General features: G+C 41.0%; 1 protein-coding gene across 1 annotated transcript in view; it reads right to left on the bottom strand.

Moving 5' to 3' along the window:
* LOC109914630 (carbonic anhydrase 4-like) overlaps nucleotides 1-5,583 on the bottom strand; it is a 32,398-nt gene extending 26,815 nt beyond the window's left edge. Inside the window, exons 1-2 of the mRNA XM_048612365.1 lie at nucleotides 5,523-5,583; nucleotides 4,157-4,192 (exon numbers count right to left, since the gene is read on the bottom strand). Coding sequence (XP_048468322.1) covers nucleotides 4,157-4,192; nucleotides 5,523-5,583 — 97 coding nt within the window. The remainder of the gene's footprint in view (nucleotides 1-4,156; nucleotides 4,193-5,522) is intronic.
* Between the last annotated feature and the right edge of the window lie 7,155 nt (nucleotides 5,584-12,738).

The raw sequence follows: 12,738 nt of genomic DNA, 5'->3' as shown, positions 1-12,738 counted from the left end.
AAGTTCACTGACATGATTCATTGCAATGCTGTTACCGGGTTGTTTTGCATGCAGAGATAGGCACCCATCTCATACATCAGAACAGGGTGTAGCTCAGGGCTTTTAACTTGCTTTTTTAGTGCACTGTCACTGCCCCTACTTGGATACATTTCTGCCTTGCTTTTTCGCACATTGTCACTTCATTCAGAATTTACAGGCTCAAAATAGTTCTGTCTTGCTTTGCCTTTTAGCTCAGACACAAAGCCTAACAGCCTGTCATGTTTGCCAGCAATGATCAGTCAATGGAGTGGACATGATATAGCCTGGTGCTATGCACTAACATGATGTATATGCAGCGTGTACCAGTAGCAAACACACTGAATGTGTTTCATTCAAATGGCCATGTCTCAAAAGGGAGTAGGCATTGAAGTCAAGGGGGTTTGCGGTCGATCAGGGGAGACCAACACAATCAGTGAAGGATATTGAATGATATCTGTCCACATACTCGGACATGGTCATTTGGCTTCTTGGGGCATTAACTACAGCCCACTAATTGGGCCATGGCTAGTCCTGCAGGCTACGTCAAACAAATCTGGGGATTAGCAGAAAGTCAGTCAGTGAGCTATACAGCTATCAGTCATCTGTCAGGGTTGTCCTTCCAAATTGGTCAGTTGGACCATAATCAGTGGGCCACTGGTATTTTGTTCACTGAAAGTCAAGAGAAATTATCAGAAGGCACTGTTGTAGTGGGAAAGTTGGGGATTGGAGGCAGCATGTTGGGATGCAGTGGGGATGATCATTGTGAAGGGAGGCAACTAACATGTTAACATATGAGAATGGGAGATAAGTGTGGGAGAGTGTAGGTTACCGCAGGAGGGGTGGAGGGCAACTGACAGTCAACACCACCATGGCTTTGATGGGGGAACACCACATCATGATGTTTGGCAGAACTCATCTGTAGGCTAGGGCTCAAGGAGCAAAGCAGGGAAATAGAGTTGAATAAAAGAGTTTGGTGGGAAGCAGGGAGCCTTAAATCTTATTGAGTTGAGAGGGAGTGCAAGGCAGAAAGGAACATGATGGTTTAGGAGCTCATCTAAATTGACAAGCAAAGTCTGCAACTCAATCCATGAAGACCTACCCATGTTACCTTCCATCCTCATCCACTTGCCATGTCAATTGCAAATATATGACAGAAATGAAAAACGGCTGACACCAGTAAGAGTAGAGTAAGTGCAGCTTTTGTCTGAGGCTGTGGGCTCTACTTGTGTGCAATGTGAGGCCCTCCAAAGGGCAAATGCATTAATCGAGCACTTACACAGTACAGGTTAAAAAGATACCTGTAGTCACGAAATTCTGCGCATGAACCTCATGCAGCAACCATCTACATCAACTAAAAATCTTGGCTACCAACAATCTTGACCATGCTATGGATCAATTTGAAATGGTCGAAGTCATAGCTATGAAGCAGAACTTATGTCCGGCAAGTATAAATTTTCACCAACATTCCACAATTCACAATCACATTCCAACACATCTCATAGCCTGTAGAAGGTCCAGGAGCTGCCCACCGTACCTATTGGACTGTAATATGTCCACACCATTATTTTTTATACAATGCTGCTTTGCGAGTGTGACACATATCCTAGCACACTGTTGCACTCAATTGGAACACATGACAAGGGGATGGGATGAATGATGAGGATCTGTAAGAGCCACAGCGTGGTACAGAGTAGGAAAATGATGTTCATCAGAGGAAACATCCTACAGCATCTTACACTGTGACAGTGTCAGCCACAACACGAGACAGGAGTCCTTTGGCAGCCACTTTCAACGGAATGGAGTCAGGTGAAGTAATTATTTATTAAATTTAAACGTATTGATGATGGCATCCCAGTTTAATCCTGAAAATGCACCACAATGGTTTGTTCTTTCATCACTTTTCCTGTTGTTTGATACAAATTAATATTACCAACTAATGGAAGCCTTTGCAATATGTCATACTCTCTCATTCAATAATGACAAAATGTTATGCTAGTTTGGGCATGATGAAAAAAAAACAGCTATTCTTCAGACAGGGTTAGAAAATTGAGCATTCTGCTGACTCTCCATGGCAGCTGCCAACCCGTCCATTGAGACAGCCAGACATACGCATGCCAGAGGCAGCATGGTACCAATAGCATTGATGGATTCTTCCAACCAGTTTACTTCAATTCAGTTTATTGAGTGCATCTGACAAACCTGTTTGCTACTGCTCCCATGCATTTTTAGGAACTTGTAAATGGCCAAGGGTCTTCTATATGGGGCTATGCCGGTGCCTGATCTCTGACAGCCCTCCGTCAACCAGAGAGCCAGGGCATTTCTTCTTTAGTCAGCTCTGGAGATGTGTTCACCAGAATGTTTTTGGTTTTTTTTCCTTTATTCATTCATGGATGAGGGCATCGCTGGCTACGCAGTATTTATTGCCCATCCCTAATTGCCCATAGGGCAGTTAAGAGTCAACCACATTGCTGTGGGTCTGGAGTCACATGTAGGCCAGACCAGGTAAGGATGGCAGTTTCCTTCCCTAAAGGACAGTAGTGAACCAGGTGGGTTTTTTCCAACAACCGACAATGGATTCACGGTCATCATTAGATTCTTAATTCCAGATATTTATTGAGTTCAAATTCCACCATCTGCCGTGGCAAGATTCGAACCCAGGTCCCCAGAATGTGATTTGGGTCTCTCGATTAACAGTCCAGTGATAATACCACTAGGCCATCACCTCTCATCTCTAATCTAGCTGAAGTTCCCAGAGGAGTGTCAGTATGAGAGCAGGTGGAGGGTGCTGGATGCCAGTGCATCCTCTAAAGAACATGTGATTTCTTCCTCAGAGGTGGAGGTGGTGGTTTTGGCTGGAGGCAGGACTTCATGGTAGAGACTGTGTGGACGAGACACGTGCCCCAAAAGGCAAAAGAGAGAATGATTTGCGAAATAGGGACTGAGTTTAGCTATGATAAGAATACATTCACAGTTGCAGTGAAAACCACAGCACTTGACATTGAATCTTATTTTGTTGCCAGGACATGGAGGTCTCAGTATCATCAAACGTGTGGTCATTGTCTTCTCCTGCAAAGGTGAGCATTCTCTTCTCATAGGAAGTAAGCAAACCAATGTCAGTCACCTCAACACCCACCCTGATCCTCTGCCTTACTGTGGGCTGTTTTATCTTGGAATGAAACAAGGGCAGGGATTGAGTGAGAAAGATCAGGCTGGCACATTGGTGCTGGTGAGGGAAATGGTGGTGAAGTGTCCCAAGTAAATGATAGGGAAACACAGATGACAGGAAAGGTTAGTAGTTCGATGGGGAGAGGGTGGGAACAACTTAGGGACTATGGACACCACACTGAGCCAGTGGCAACATCAGAGCAGCCTGGTGGGCCCTGGTACCATGGTCCCATCGGTGATCCCAAAGAAAAAGAGCCATCCTACTTTCCACCAACTTGTCAACCAGGATCATGTTCCCTTAAACTCCATAGTTGTGTGATACAACTGTGTGGCTTACTAGGTCAGACAACAATTAAGAGTCAACTCCATTGCTGTGGTTCTGGAGTTACATGAAGGCCACACCAGGTAAAGATGGCAGTTTTTCTTCTGTGAAAAGCATTAGTGAACCAGTTGGATCTTTACAGCATTGGTTACTTGGTCACTTTTAGGCTAGCACTTAATTTCAGATTTTTACTGAATTCACAATTCATCATCTGCAATTGAGAGATACAACCCATGCCCCCGAAACACTAGCCCAGGACTCTGAATTACTAATCCAGCAACATTATCACCATGCCACCCTAATTCTTGCTATGTATAGAATAACCATTTCTTTTTCTTCATTCATGAAATTTTAATCAGCTTAGATGATACTGAAAATAATTATATTACTAATTAAACAATAGCAGGCTAAAGAGTAATTATTGTTATTTAACTAGCATTATGAGCTTTTTAGTTCTAATGTTATTCTTTTTGATTTTTTTGTGAAGTTGTCTATATTTTCCTTATAATAGTGTCTCCATTTTTAATATGAATAACAATACAGATAATTTGAAAATTATACGTGTGTTAGTGCATACATTTTTAACATGTTTATGACAGAGAAGAATCAGTTCTACAAGCTGCCACCAAATACAGTGACTTTAATCCTTACCACAGCTGGTGTTCTGGACATCATAGCACCAATTAGCTGGACAAAATAAAACAAAGTCAGTTTCCTTCTTAAATTGTCTCCAATAAATTCTGCAATGCACTACTTCTGAAAGATTCTACATTACATTCTTAGTTACTTTTTCATATTATTTAAAGCCACCTTCAACTAACCACCCCCTCCTCCACCACTGTGACATACGTTGGGAACCTGAACAAATTTACAAAAATTCTCAAACAAATTCTTGGGTCAGAGATACATATTAATGTAACCTTCCTGTATAATTAAAATACAATGCACTGGGCTCATTATTTTGAGTGGTTAATGGAAACATGACATACAGAATTGTTCTTATTATGCCATACATCAAGAATAGTCTAAGGGTAAAGTCATCATAGACCTACTGGACCACAGAGCTGCTCTCTCATTAGAAAGAAACAACTGGTGGTTGTTTAATCTGAGGGTCACCAGACCTTAGGTGAGGGGAGAGGATGAGAAGGGTGTTCTTTCATGATAACCTCTGCTGGTGTGGCGATTGAACCCATGCTGTTGGTATGAACAAACCAACTGTCCAGACTACAGAGCTAATACCACGACTGACCATCCTCCAGTAAGTAAGACAATTGCTATTTTCCATCCATTAACCAACTTTTTCTTTGTCTAAACTCATATTGACCATCCTATTCTATGATCCTCAATTTTATTAACCAGCCTCTTTATGTGATAAAACAAAGAACTGCGACGCTGGAAATCTAAAACAAAAGCAAAAATTGTTGTAGAATCTCAGGAGGTCCAGCAGCAAATGTGGAGAGAAAGCAGATTTAATGTTTTGGGTCCAGTGTTCTGAAGAAGGGTCACTGTTGATGAAACTTTCACTCTGCTTTCTCTCCAGGGATGCTGCGAAACCTGCTCAGTTTTCTCCAGCAATTCTTATTTTTGTTATTTTTATGTCATATTTTGTGAAAAGCTTTGTCAAAGTTCACACAATATCCATTTCAATCTCACCCATCTGTACTACTACTTCACCAAAACATATCAATTCGATTGGTCGAAAACAGTACAAGCCCGCTGGCTTGGCTTGAATTAACTCAACAGTATGAGCAAACTGGAGTTAAAAGGGCCAACCTGCAGCTATAATTGGGATGTCCTTACAGCCTTTCATGAACAAGGGGTCAGGTTTGGTACTTCCCAAACTTTTGGTACCTCTCCCAATATTTAATAAGGATTTGAAGATCCATCTCCACTCCAGCCTCCATCAGTGACCAGGGATGCAAACCCTGCTGACCAAGTGACTCACCAAATCCGAAGCCTAGCAGATTCTGATGGAAACTGTCTCCAATTGAAGCATCACCACGAACAGGAGACTTACCTGCTTCCAAACTCGGGAAGGACAAACAAAAGCTCAAGAGCAACAAGGAAAGGGAGTGCATTCTCTCGTCCTTTTTCCCCTTTTGTCAGTTCCTCCTGTGTCAAAAGTGAGGGATGCAATGGATTTGCAGGAACTGAGCGCTGGCTCCTGCCTGGGGCTTTTTAATGTCTGGCCGGGACAGTCGGAGCTGCCACAAGATGCCGAGCTCCTCCCCCTGGATCCACCTCTCAGCAAATTGCCTCAGAATGGAGCCGGCAACAGGGCGCAATGCGGGAGGGGCTAGCGATCTGAGTTCCGGGCACTGGGTTTATTTTGATGGCGTTTCACATTCAGCTCCGCTCGCAGGACGGTCCCTTCGTCAGTTTCCAGGAGTAAGAGTGAGCTCGAGTGGCGAGGTTGCAAACGGCACCCTTTAAACTAAAACACTTGTCAGTTAGAGAGCAATGTCGCTTTCTTAAAACTAAGAAAACTTTAATAACGACAAAAAGTTAAAAGTGACTTGACTACCATGACCTATGAAAATGCGTAGCCAAAACAAAACAATGATCTCAGTTTTGTGTTGTAACCGCTGTACCAAATTGCCATTTACTGCCAAGTGCAAACCAGTGGGCTGGGGACTGGGGAGAGGAGAGGATATTAACAGAGGTGGTGGGAGGTGGACTCGAGACCTGAGTTCAGTGTTCAAATCTAAAAGAACATCTCAGAATTTCACCCTTGTAATCCAAATGGTTGCATCTATTTATATTTTAGAAATTTCCAATACTATGACCAATTGCTAGGGCACAGCTTGTGACAAATAGTCCAGGAAGCAGGGCTGCTGAATGTTTATTTATAAGTGTCTGAGATAATACCAGGCAAGTTAGCAGTGAGTTGTGATCTTCCTCATTACGTGTTGTGACAAAGTCACATCAACACTTTAACTTACTCACATTAAATTCCTCTAGTGTGGTTATTATCTGCTCTGGTTTGTAATAATGGGATAAATTTGTTTGTAGAATTGGGTGTATGTGATCTGACTGCATTAAGAGTTCATGTAATAATAGATAAAAGATGTCTTTTGTAATTTTTTTCAAATTTGAGGTTTAGAATTCAAAATAGTGACATATGGGTGTTGTTTACATTTGCAAAGGGGTTTCCTTTAAAAAAAAGTCCTTCCAAAAGTCTCCATTCTGTATTGTACAGTGGTCCCCTACGATGTTAATGAAATGTGTTTATTCAGTTAAAAAAGAAACAAAAGAACGGCAGACACTATAAATCAGGAACAAAAACAGAAATTGCTGGAAAAGCTCAGTAGGTTTGGCATCATTTGTAGAGAGAAATCAGAGTTAACGTTTCGGGTCGAGTGACCCTTCCTGTGTTTATTTGGTGGTGGTTTACCACAGGTTGTTAAATGCTATCAGCATGTTTTTGGTTCAAAATAATCGAGAATTGGTGTCAGTTTAGAAAACGCACAGGACTGAATATTTTTAAGGCAATTCAGAGAAGATCTTACTGGCCTCAGAACCAAGTTTAGTTTTCTTTCTTTACAGGGTCTCAGGACTGTTTAGGGAATAGGTTATCTCAGTTGAAAAGTTTAGATTGTTTTACTTCCAAACCAGGAGAGTTTGAGTTAAAATCTGCAGTCTATTAGAACTGAGGAAGAGTGACTGACGGAGTTGTGGAAGAATCATGTTGGCAGATTTGGTAATGACTTATCAAGTTGTCTCCATAATCCATAGCAAAGAAACTGTCAGGATCACCGAAGTAGAACCATAAGGATTTGCAAGATGGCTTTGAATCTCTATAAATGGATTCTAATGGGAATAGGCTGTAAACTTAAATTGCTGCATGTTTTAATGGCTTTCTCACTATGTTACATATTTAAATAGCTTGCATTTTTATTTATCATTTGCGTAGTAAATTGTTGCTCTCCTCACAATATCCTAGTGGCAGGGTACTTAAGTATTAGGAAAACATAAAATATTAAGACATTGCTATGAGCCAAGATTACTTAAACATGTTGTCATTTTTTTGCCAGACATGCCACACATGCCACACATGGCAGGTAGTGAAAAACCCTAACCATCAAGTAAAACTGCACCTTCAATCTCCATACCAGCTTCTGAAGAACTATTCAATTGGGTCTTAACAGATTGCATAGAGCTCCTACCTAAAGTCGATAATGAGTATCCGTATATTTGAACAATAATAGATGTTTCATAAAAATTTCCTGAATTAGTGCCTTTTGGGGAAAAAAAATTGTAAAAATGGTAGTGGAAAAGTTAGTTCAATGTTGAAGATAAGGTTTCTCAGTGAAATACAATCAGATCAAGATTCAAATTTAATTCATAGATATAAAAGAAATAACGAACAGTTTAAGAATAGAATAATTTACATTTTCTACTTATCACCCACAATCTTGAGGGACATTAGAAAGATGGCATCAAATTTTTAAAAACCTGGTTACACCTATTTCACTTTGCAGTTAACTCAGTGTTTTTCATGATGTTAACAAAATGCTGCCCTCAAGCCAAAAAGCTGTTTTACCTACAGAGAAATGAGTAATGTGAGTAATAAGCTTCAGTGTTAATGTGATGCCAAATATGTAAGCTGTATGTCCTAGTGACTGGCAGCCCATATCAAAGAACACGTCCCATTGAACCTTTGCAGGCTGATCATGTTCAACCACCCCATGCTTGCTAACCTGTACTAAGAATTACAGCAGAAACCAATTTAGAAGTATCAGGCAGGCTCCCAGTGTGCTAGTAATACACAGAACACTGTTTTATGTAGGCAAAAAGATTTGTACATCCAATGCATATTTTTCATTGAACAAAAGAGATCGTGGAAACTGCCAGTCTCAATTGCATTCCTATTGCAGCACCACAACCAATCAGAATCTATCTGCCTGGTCTGAAAACTAAGATTGACAGTTAATTGTTCTTGCCGCAGCTCCATGCCAACAATGGCCAAACCAATCAGCTCCCTCTTCTTTGTTCTATAAATTGGTGACCCTTTATTCAAGTATGTTTCTTGAGTTTTAGTCCTGATGTATGTAAGAAAAATGTTTTGATATCTTGTCTCCTTTTATCAATATGTAAATTCTGTACCACCAAGCAATTATTTATCAAACTTCATGTGAACAAACAGAAAATGCCACAGATCCTCAGCAAGTCAGGCAACATCTATGGAGAGGGAAACAGGAATATACTTCAAATCTTACTTCAGACATCTCTTTTGCCTTGCCATAAATACTTTGTTTACAGCTTTTCTGCAGTAATTTGCTTTTGTTTATATGTGTAAATGAATATTTTAAAAATTAATAAAGAGTTAACCTCTTCCTAAATTTGTCAGTGACATGTTGGTGTGGAGTTCATCCATTTGTAACTACTTCTACTTTGCCCATAAATTCATTTGACAGCTTGGCTGTGGACTTCAGACTCAAACTGAGAAATACTTATAATGTTACACCTGGGTTGTCTGAACCAGGAGCAAAACTTCTGTACCACAAGCATAAATTGCATTCTGATTCATGGTCTTCCATTTTATCCGCACTAAAATGTGGACAGCAATTTAACAGTGGCATACTCATTGCCAAGGTCCACAAATGAAGCATAATCAGATGGAAGGAGAACATCTTGGAATGGGGGGGGGGACAAAAAGCAGGACAATAATCCTCAAAATTCTTCTTTATATCAATAGCTTATACTTGTATGGCATTCATCACAATCATTTTCTCAGGGGCCTTTAAAGGGAGGAATGTACACAACATACATGAAGGAAATTGAGACGAGGAGAAGATTGACATAAAGTACTCAGTTGCAGGTATTAGGAGGCTTTTAAAAGTAAGGATACAGGTAGGATTATCAAGTACTTTTAACAAAGATTTTCTCAGGGACTAAGACATTTTTAAAATCCTTAGAACAATTATTTAAGTATATGGACATAGATGTATTTTGCTTGGGATGTATAGATCTCTGTGTAATGTATATCACAAATTCCTTTTCACACATTATCACACACTAAACCTAAATACAAGTCATGGTATTGCATTTGTACAGATTATAATTATTTTAGTCTCTGATTTATGATTTCCAGTCTCTCACATGGCAGACCTATAGGTTCTGATGCAATAAAATGAGGATTTTGTAAAGTGAAGCATTTACAGCATGTTGTGAGATTGCTTGTAATCAAATTCTTGGGAGATTGACTCACAGGTAGCCATCTGCTTTCTTGCAACTTGCTTCTAAGTATGGCTGAAAGACTGGCTAGAGTGATATGCTCAATGAGTTCGGTAGAACTGCCACTAAACAGCATTTAACTGATCTTTTAAACATATAAAGACAATGAAGCTACCTCAAATGACTTTTTCTTAGTTCAAAGTTTTCTTTCCAAATAAGCTGGGGTGTTCTTGTTCTTTACATATTCCTAAACTGTGCACTAACACTCTGATGATTTCAGATAATTGTTTTAGAATTACCCAGTCAATCTAATATACAATTCTGATTGTTCAAAGTTTTTGAGAGGATTTGTAGTTTGGGTTGTTGATTCAGTTGTTGACTTGCTCGCCGAGCTGGTAAGTTTGTTTGCAAACATTTCATCACCATACTAGATAACATCACCTTGTCCCCTTGGTGAAGTATCGGTGTTTTATCCTGCTTGCTTTTTATGTGCCTCTGTTTGCTGGGGTGGGTGGCATCACTTCTGGATTTGTTTCTTAGTGGTTGGTATATGGTGCCTTAGCTAAGGAAACACTAGCCTCACTACTAGACAGACCAAGGATACAGACACCCAACAACACCAACACCATGAGCAAAGATTGCACCCTCAAACTACTGGATCTGTGTCTCACAACCCACTTCACCTTCAACGGCAGGGTATACAGACAAATCAAGGGAACACCCATGGGATCACCGATATCAGGATTAATAGCAGAAGCCATAATGCAAAGACTGGAGTGGACAGCCCTTCCCACCATCCAACCAAATCTATGGATCCACTCTGAGGATGACACCTTTTGTGATTGTCAAATGCTCTAAACTGAAAGAAACCCATCTACTCATAAACAACATCCTCAGCGGCATAAAATTCACAAGGGAAGAGAAGAACAACAACAGACTTCCCTCCCTGGATGTAATGGTCAAACGTATGGCCAATGGTGAGCTCCAGACTAGCATACACAGGAAAGCCAACCAAACGGATCAGGTACTCAACTACAATAGCAATCATCCCAATACCTACAAACTGAGCTGCATCAAAACACTGTTCCAGTGAGCCTCAACACACTGCAGCACCCCAGAGTCGCGCAAAGCCGAGGGGGAACACCGATATAGCATCTTTAGAAACAACGGTTACCCAAAAAGCATAGTCCGGCGATACCTACACAACAGGAACACTCAACATGTCCAGAGAAACTAGTCACCCTATCATACATTATGGATACACTGAAATGACCACCAGATTACTTTGCCCCCGAGGAATCATGATTGTCCACAAACCAACAGCTACACTATGACAGCTACTGATGAGAATAAAAGATCCAACAACCACAACTAATAGAACCAACGTTATTTACAAGATACCATGCAAAGACTGCCAAAAAATATTACACAGGGCAAACCAGAAGGAAACTAACCATCAGGATTCACGAACATGAACTAACTACTAAGAGACATAACCAACTATCACTCATTTCAATACGCATGGACAAAGAAGGACACCAATTGGAATGGGACAATGTAGCCATCCTAGGACAACTCAAGCAAAGATGTGCACGAGAATTCGTGGAGGCCTGGCACTCAAACTGGAACTCCATTAACAAACATGTAGAGCTGGACCCTATTTACCAACCACTAAGAAACAAATCTGGAAGTGATGCCACCCACACCAACAAACTGAGACACAATAATAGCAAGTAGGACAGAACATCGATGCTTCACTGGAGGCACACGGATGATGTTACCCAAAATGGTGACGAAACGTCTGCAAGTAAATTTACCAGCTCGGCGAGCAAATCAAAAACCAACTTTTTATTGTTTTCAAGAAATGGCATGGTCTCATAACAGTGTGGGAAGTCTTTGGTACACCTTAAAACAGGGGAGTGGTTCTAATCAGTAAGAGAGGGGGTGACCCTCAGAAGAGTATTTTTGTTTCCTTTGTGCCCTGTTTTAAAATTTAAAATTAGTTTGAGGTTTGGAATTGGGCATGCTAGCACTGTTCATGTTAATGCGTTTTTTGAGCTTGTCTGTATAGGATGTGCTTACATTTGTAGGCAGTAGATGAATTGTAGTGGAAGGTTGTAAGAATGTCGGTGTAAGAATGCGACTGCTGAAAACTAGAGGAAGGATGCAAAATCTAAGGCTACGTTTAAGTTTCGACTTCTGTTTTTGCATGCATATTTGTATAAATCAAATTCAATGCTTCTTTTAAAGATACGTCATTTACTGCAATGAGCAAAGTGCACGTTCAGAAAATACGTTTTCGAATTTCTGTTAATCATTAATGCTACGGACCATCTCGGGAGGAGGGAATAGTTTTTGAAATACTCTTCCTGCCTTGTAGAATCTCAACTCCTCCTAATCCTACAGCGATCCTGATCAGGTGCTGTTCACCTCAGGGGGGTTATGTTCAGCTGTTGCTAAGTGAAGACTCCCCTGTCCATATGAAGATCAGACAAACGGTGATGAGGATTTAGTTAGCCACACCACGGACGAGACTAGGAAAGGAAATTATATTCTTTGCCCTCTTCCTTCCGATGGCCTCAGAGCGAGTTCGACAATGAAATATCAACTCATCCACTGAAGCACGGTTTGCGGAAAAGTGCGTTTTACTGATCCTGGTTATATCTGGCTTAGCCCCTGGACACTCAGCAACATGAACCCGCGGTTCAATAGTTCGGCGGGACACGGCAATACGTCTGTGACTTGGAGCTACTGGTTAGTCCTGTCGCTAGGAATCCCGCAGTTAGCCATCAATCTAGTTTCTGTGGTTTGTAACTGTTCAGTGATCCTTACCATTATCTCTGCAAGACATCAGCACAAGCCCATCTCCACCCTGTTCGGGAGCTTGGCCTTGTCCGACCTCCTGTCAAGCTCATCTTCCTTTTGGATCGCGCTGCTCTTCATCCAGGAGCCGGAGGAGACGATTTTCGGCTCGGAAGAGCTGCTCTATGGCTACACTATCCTCGGCACCTCCATCCTGTCCACTGTCTACAACCTGATGGCTATTGGCGTTGAGC

This window comes from Rhincodon typus, chromosome 26, assembly GCF_021869965.1.
Source record: "Rhincodon typus isolate 14 chromosome 26, sRhiTyp1.1, whole genome shotgun sequence".
NCBI classification, from domain to species: Eukaryota; Metazoa; Chordata; class Chondrichthyes; order Orectolobiformes; family Rhincodontidae; genus Rhincodon; species Rhincodon typus.
This window is presented reverse-complemented; position numbering and strand designations above follow the sequence as displayed.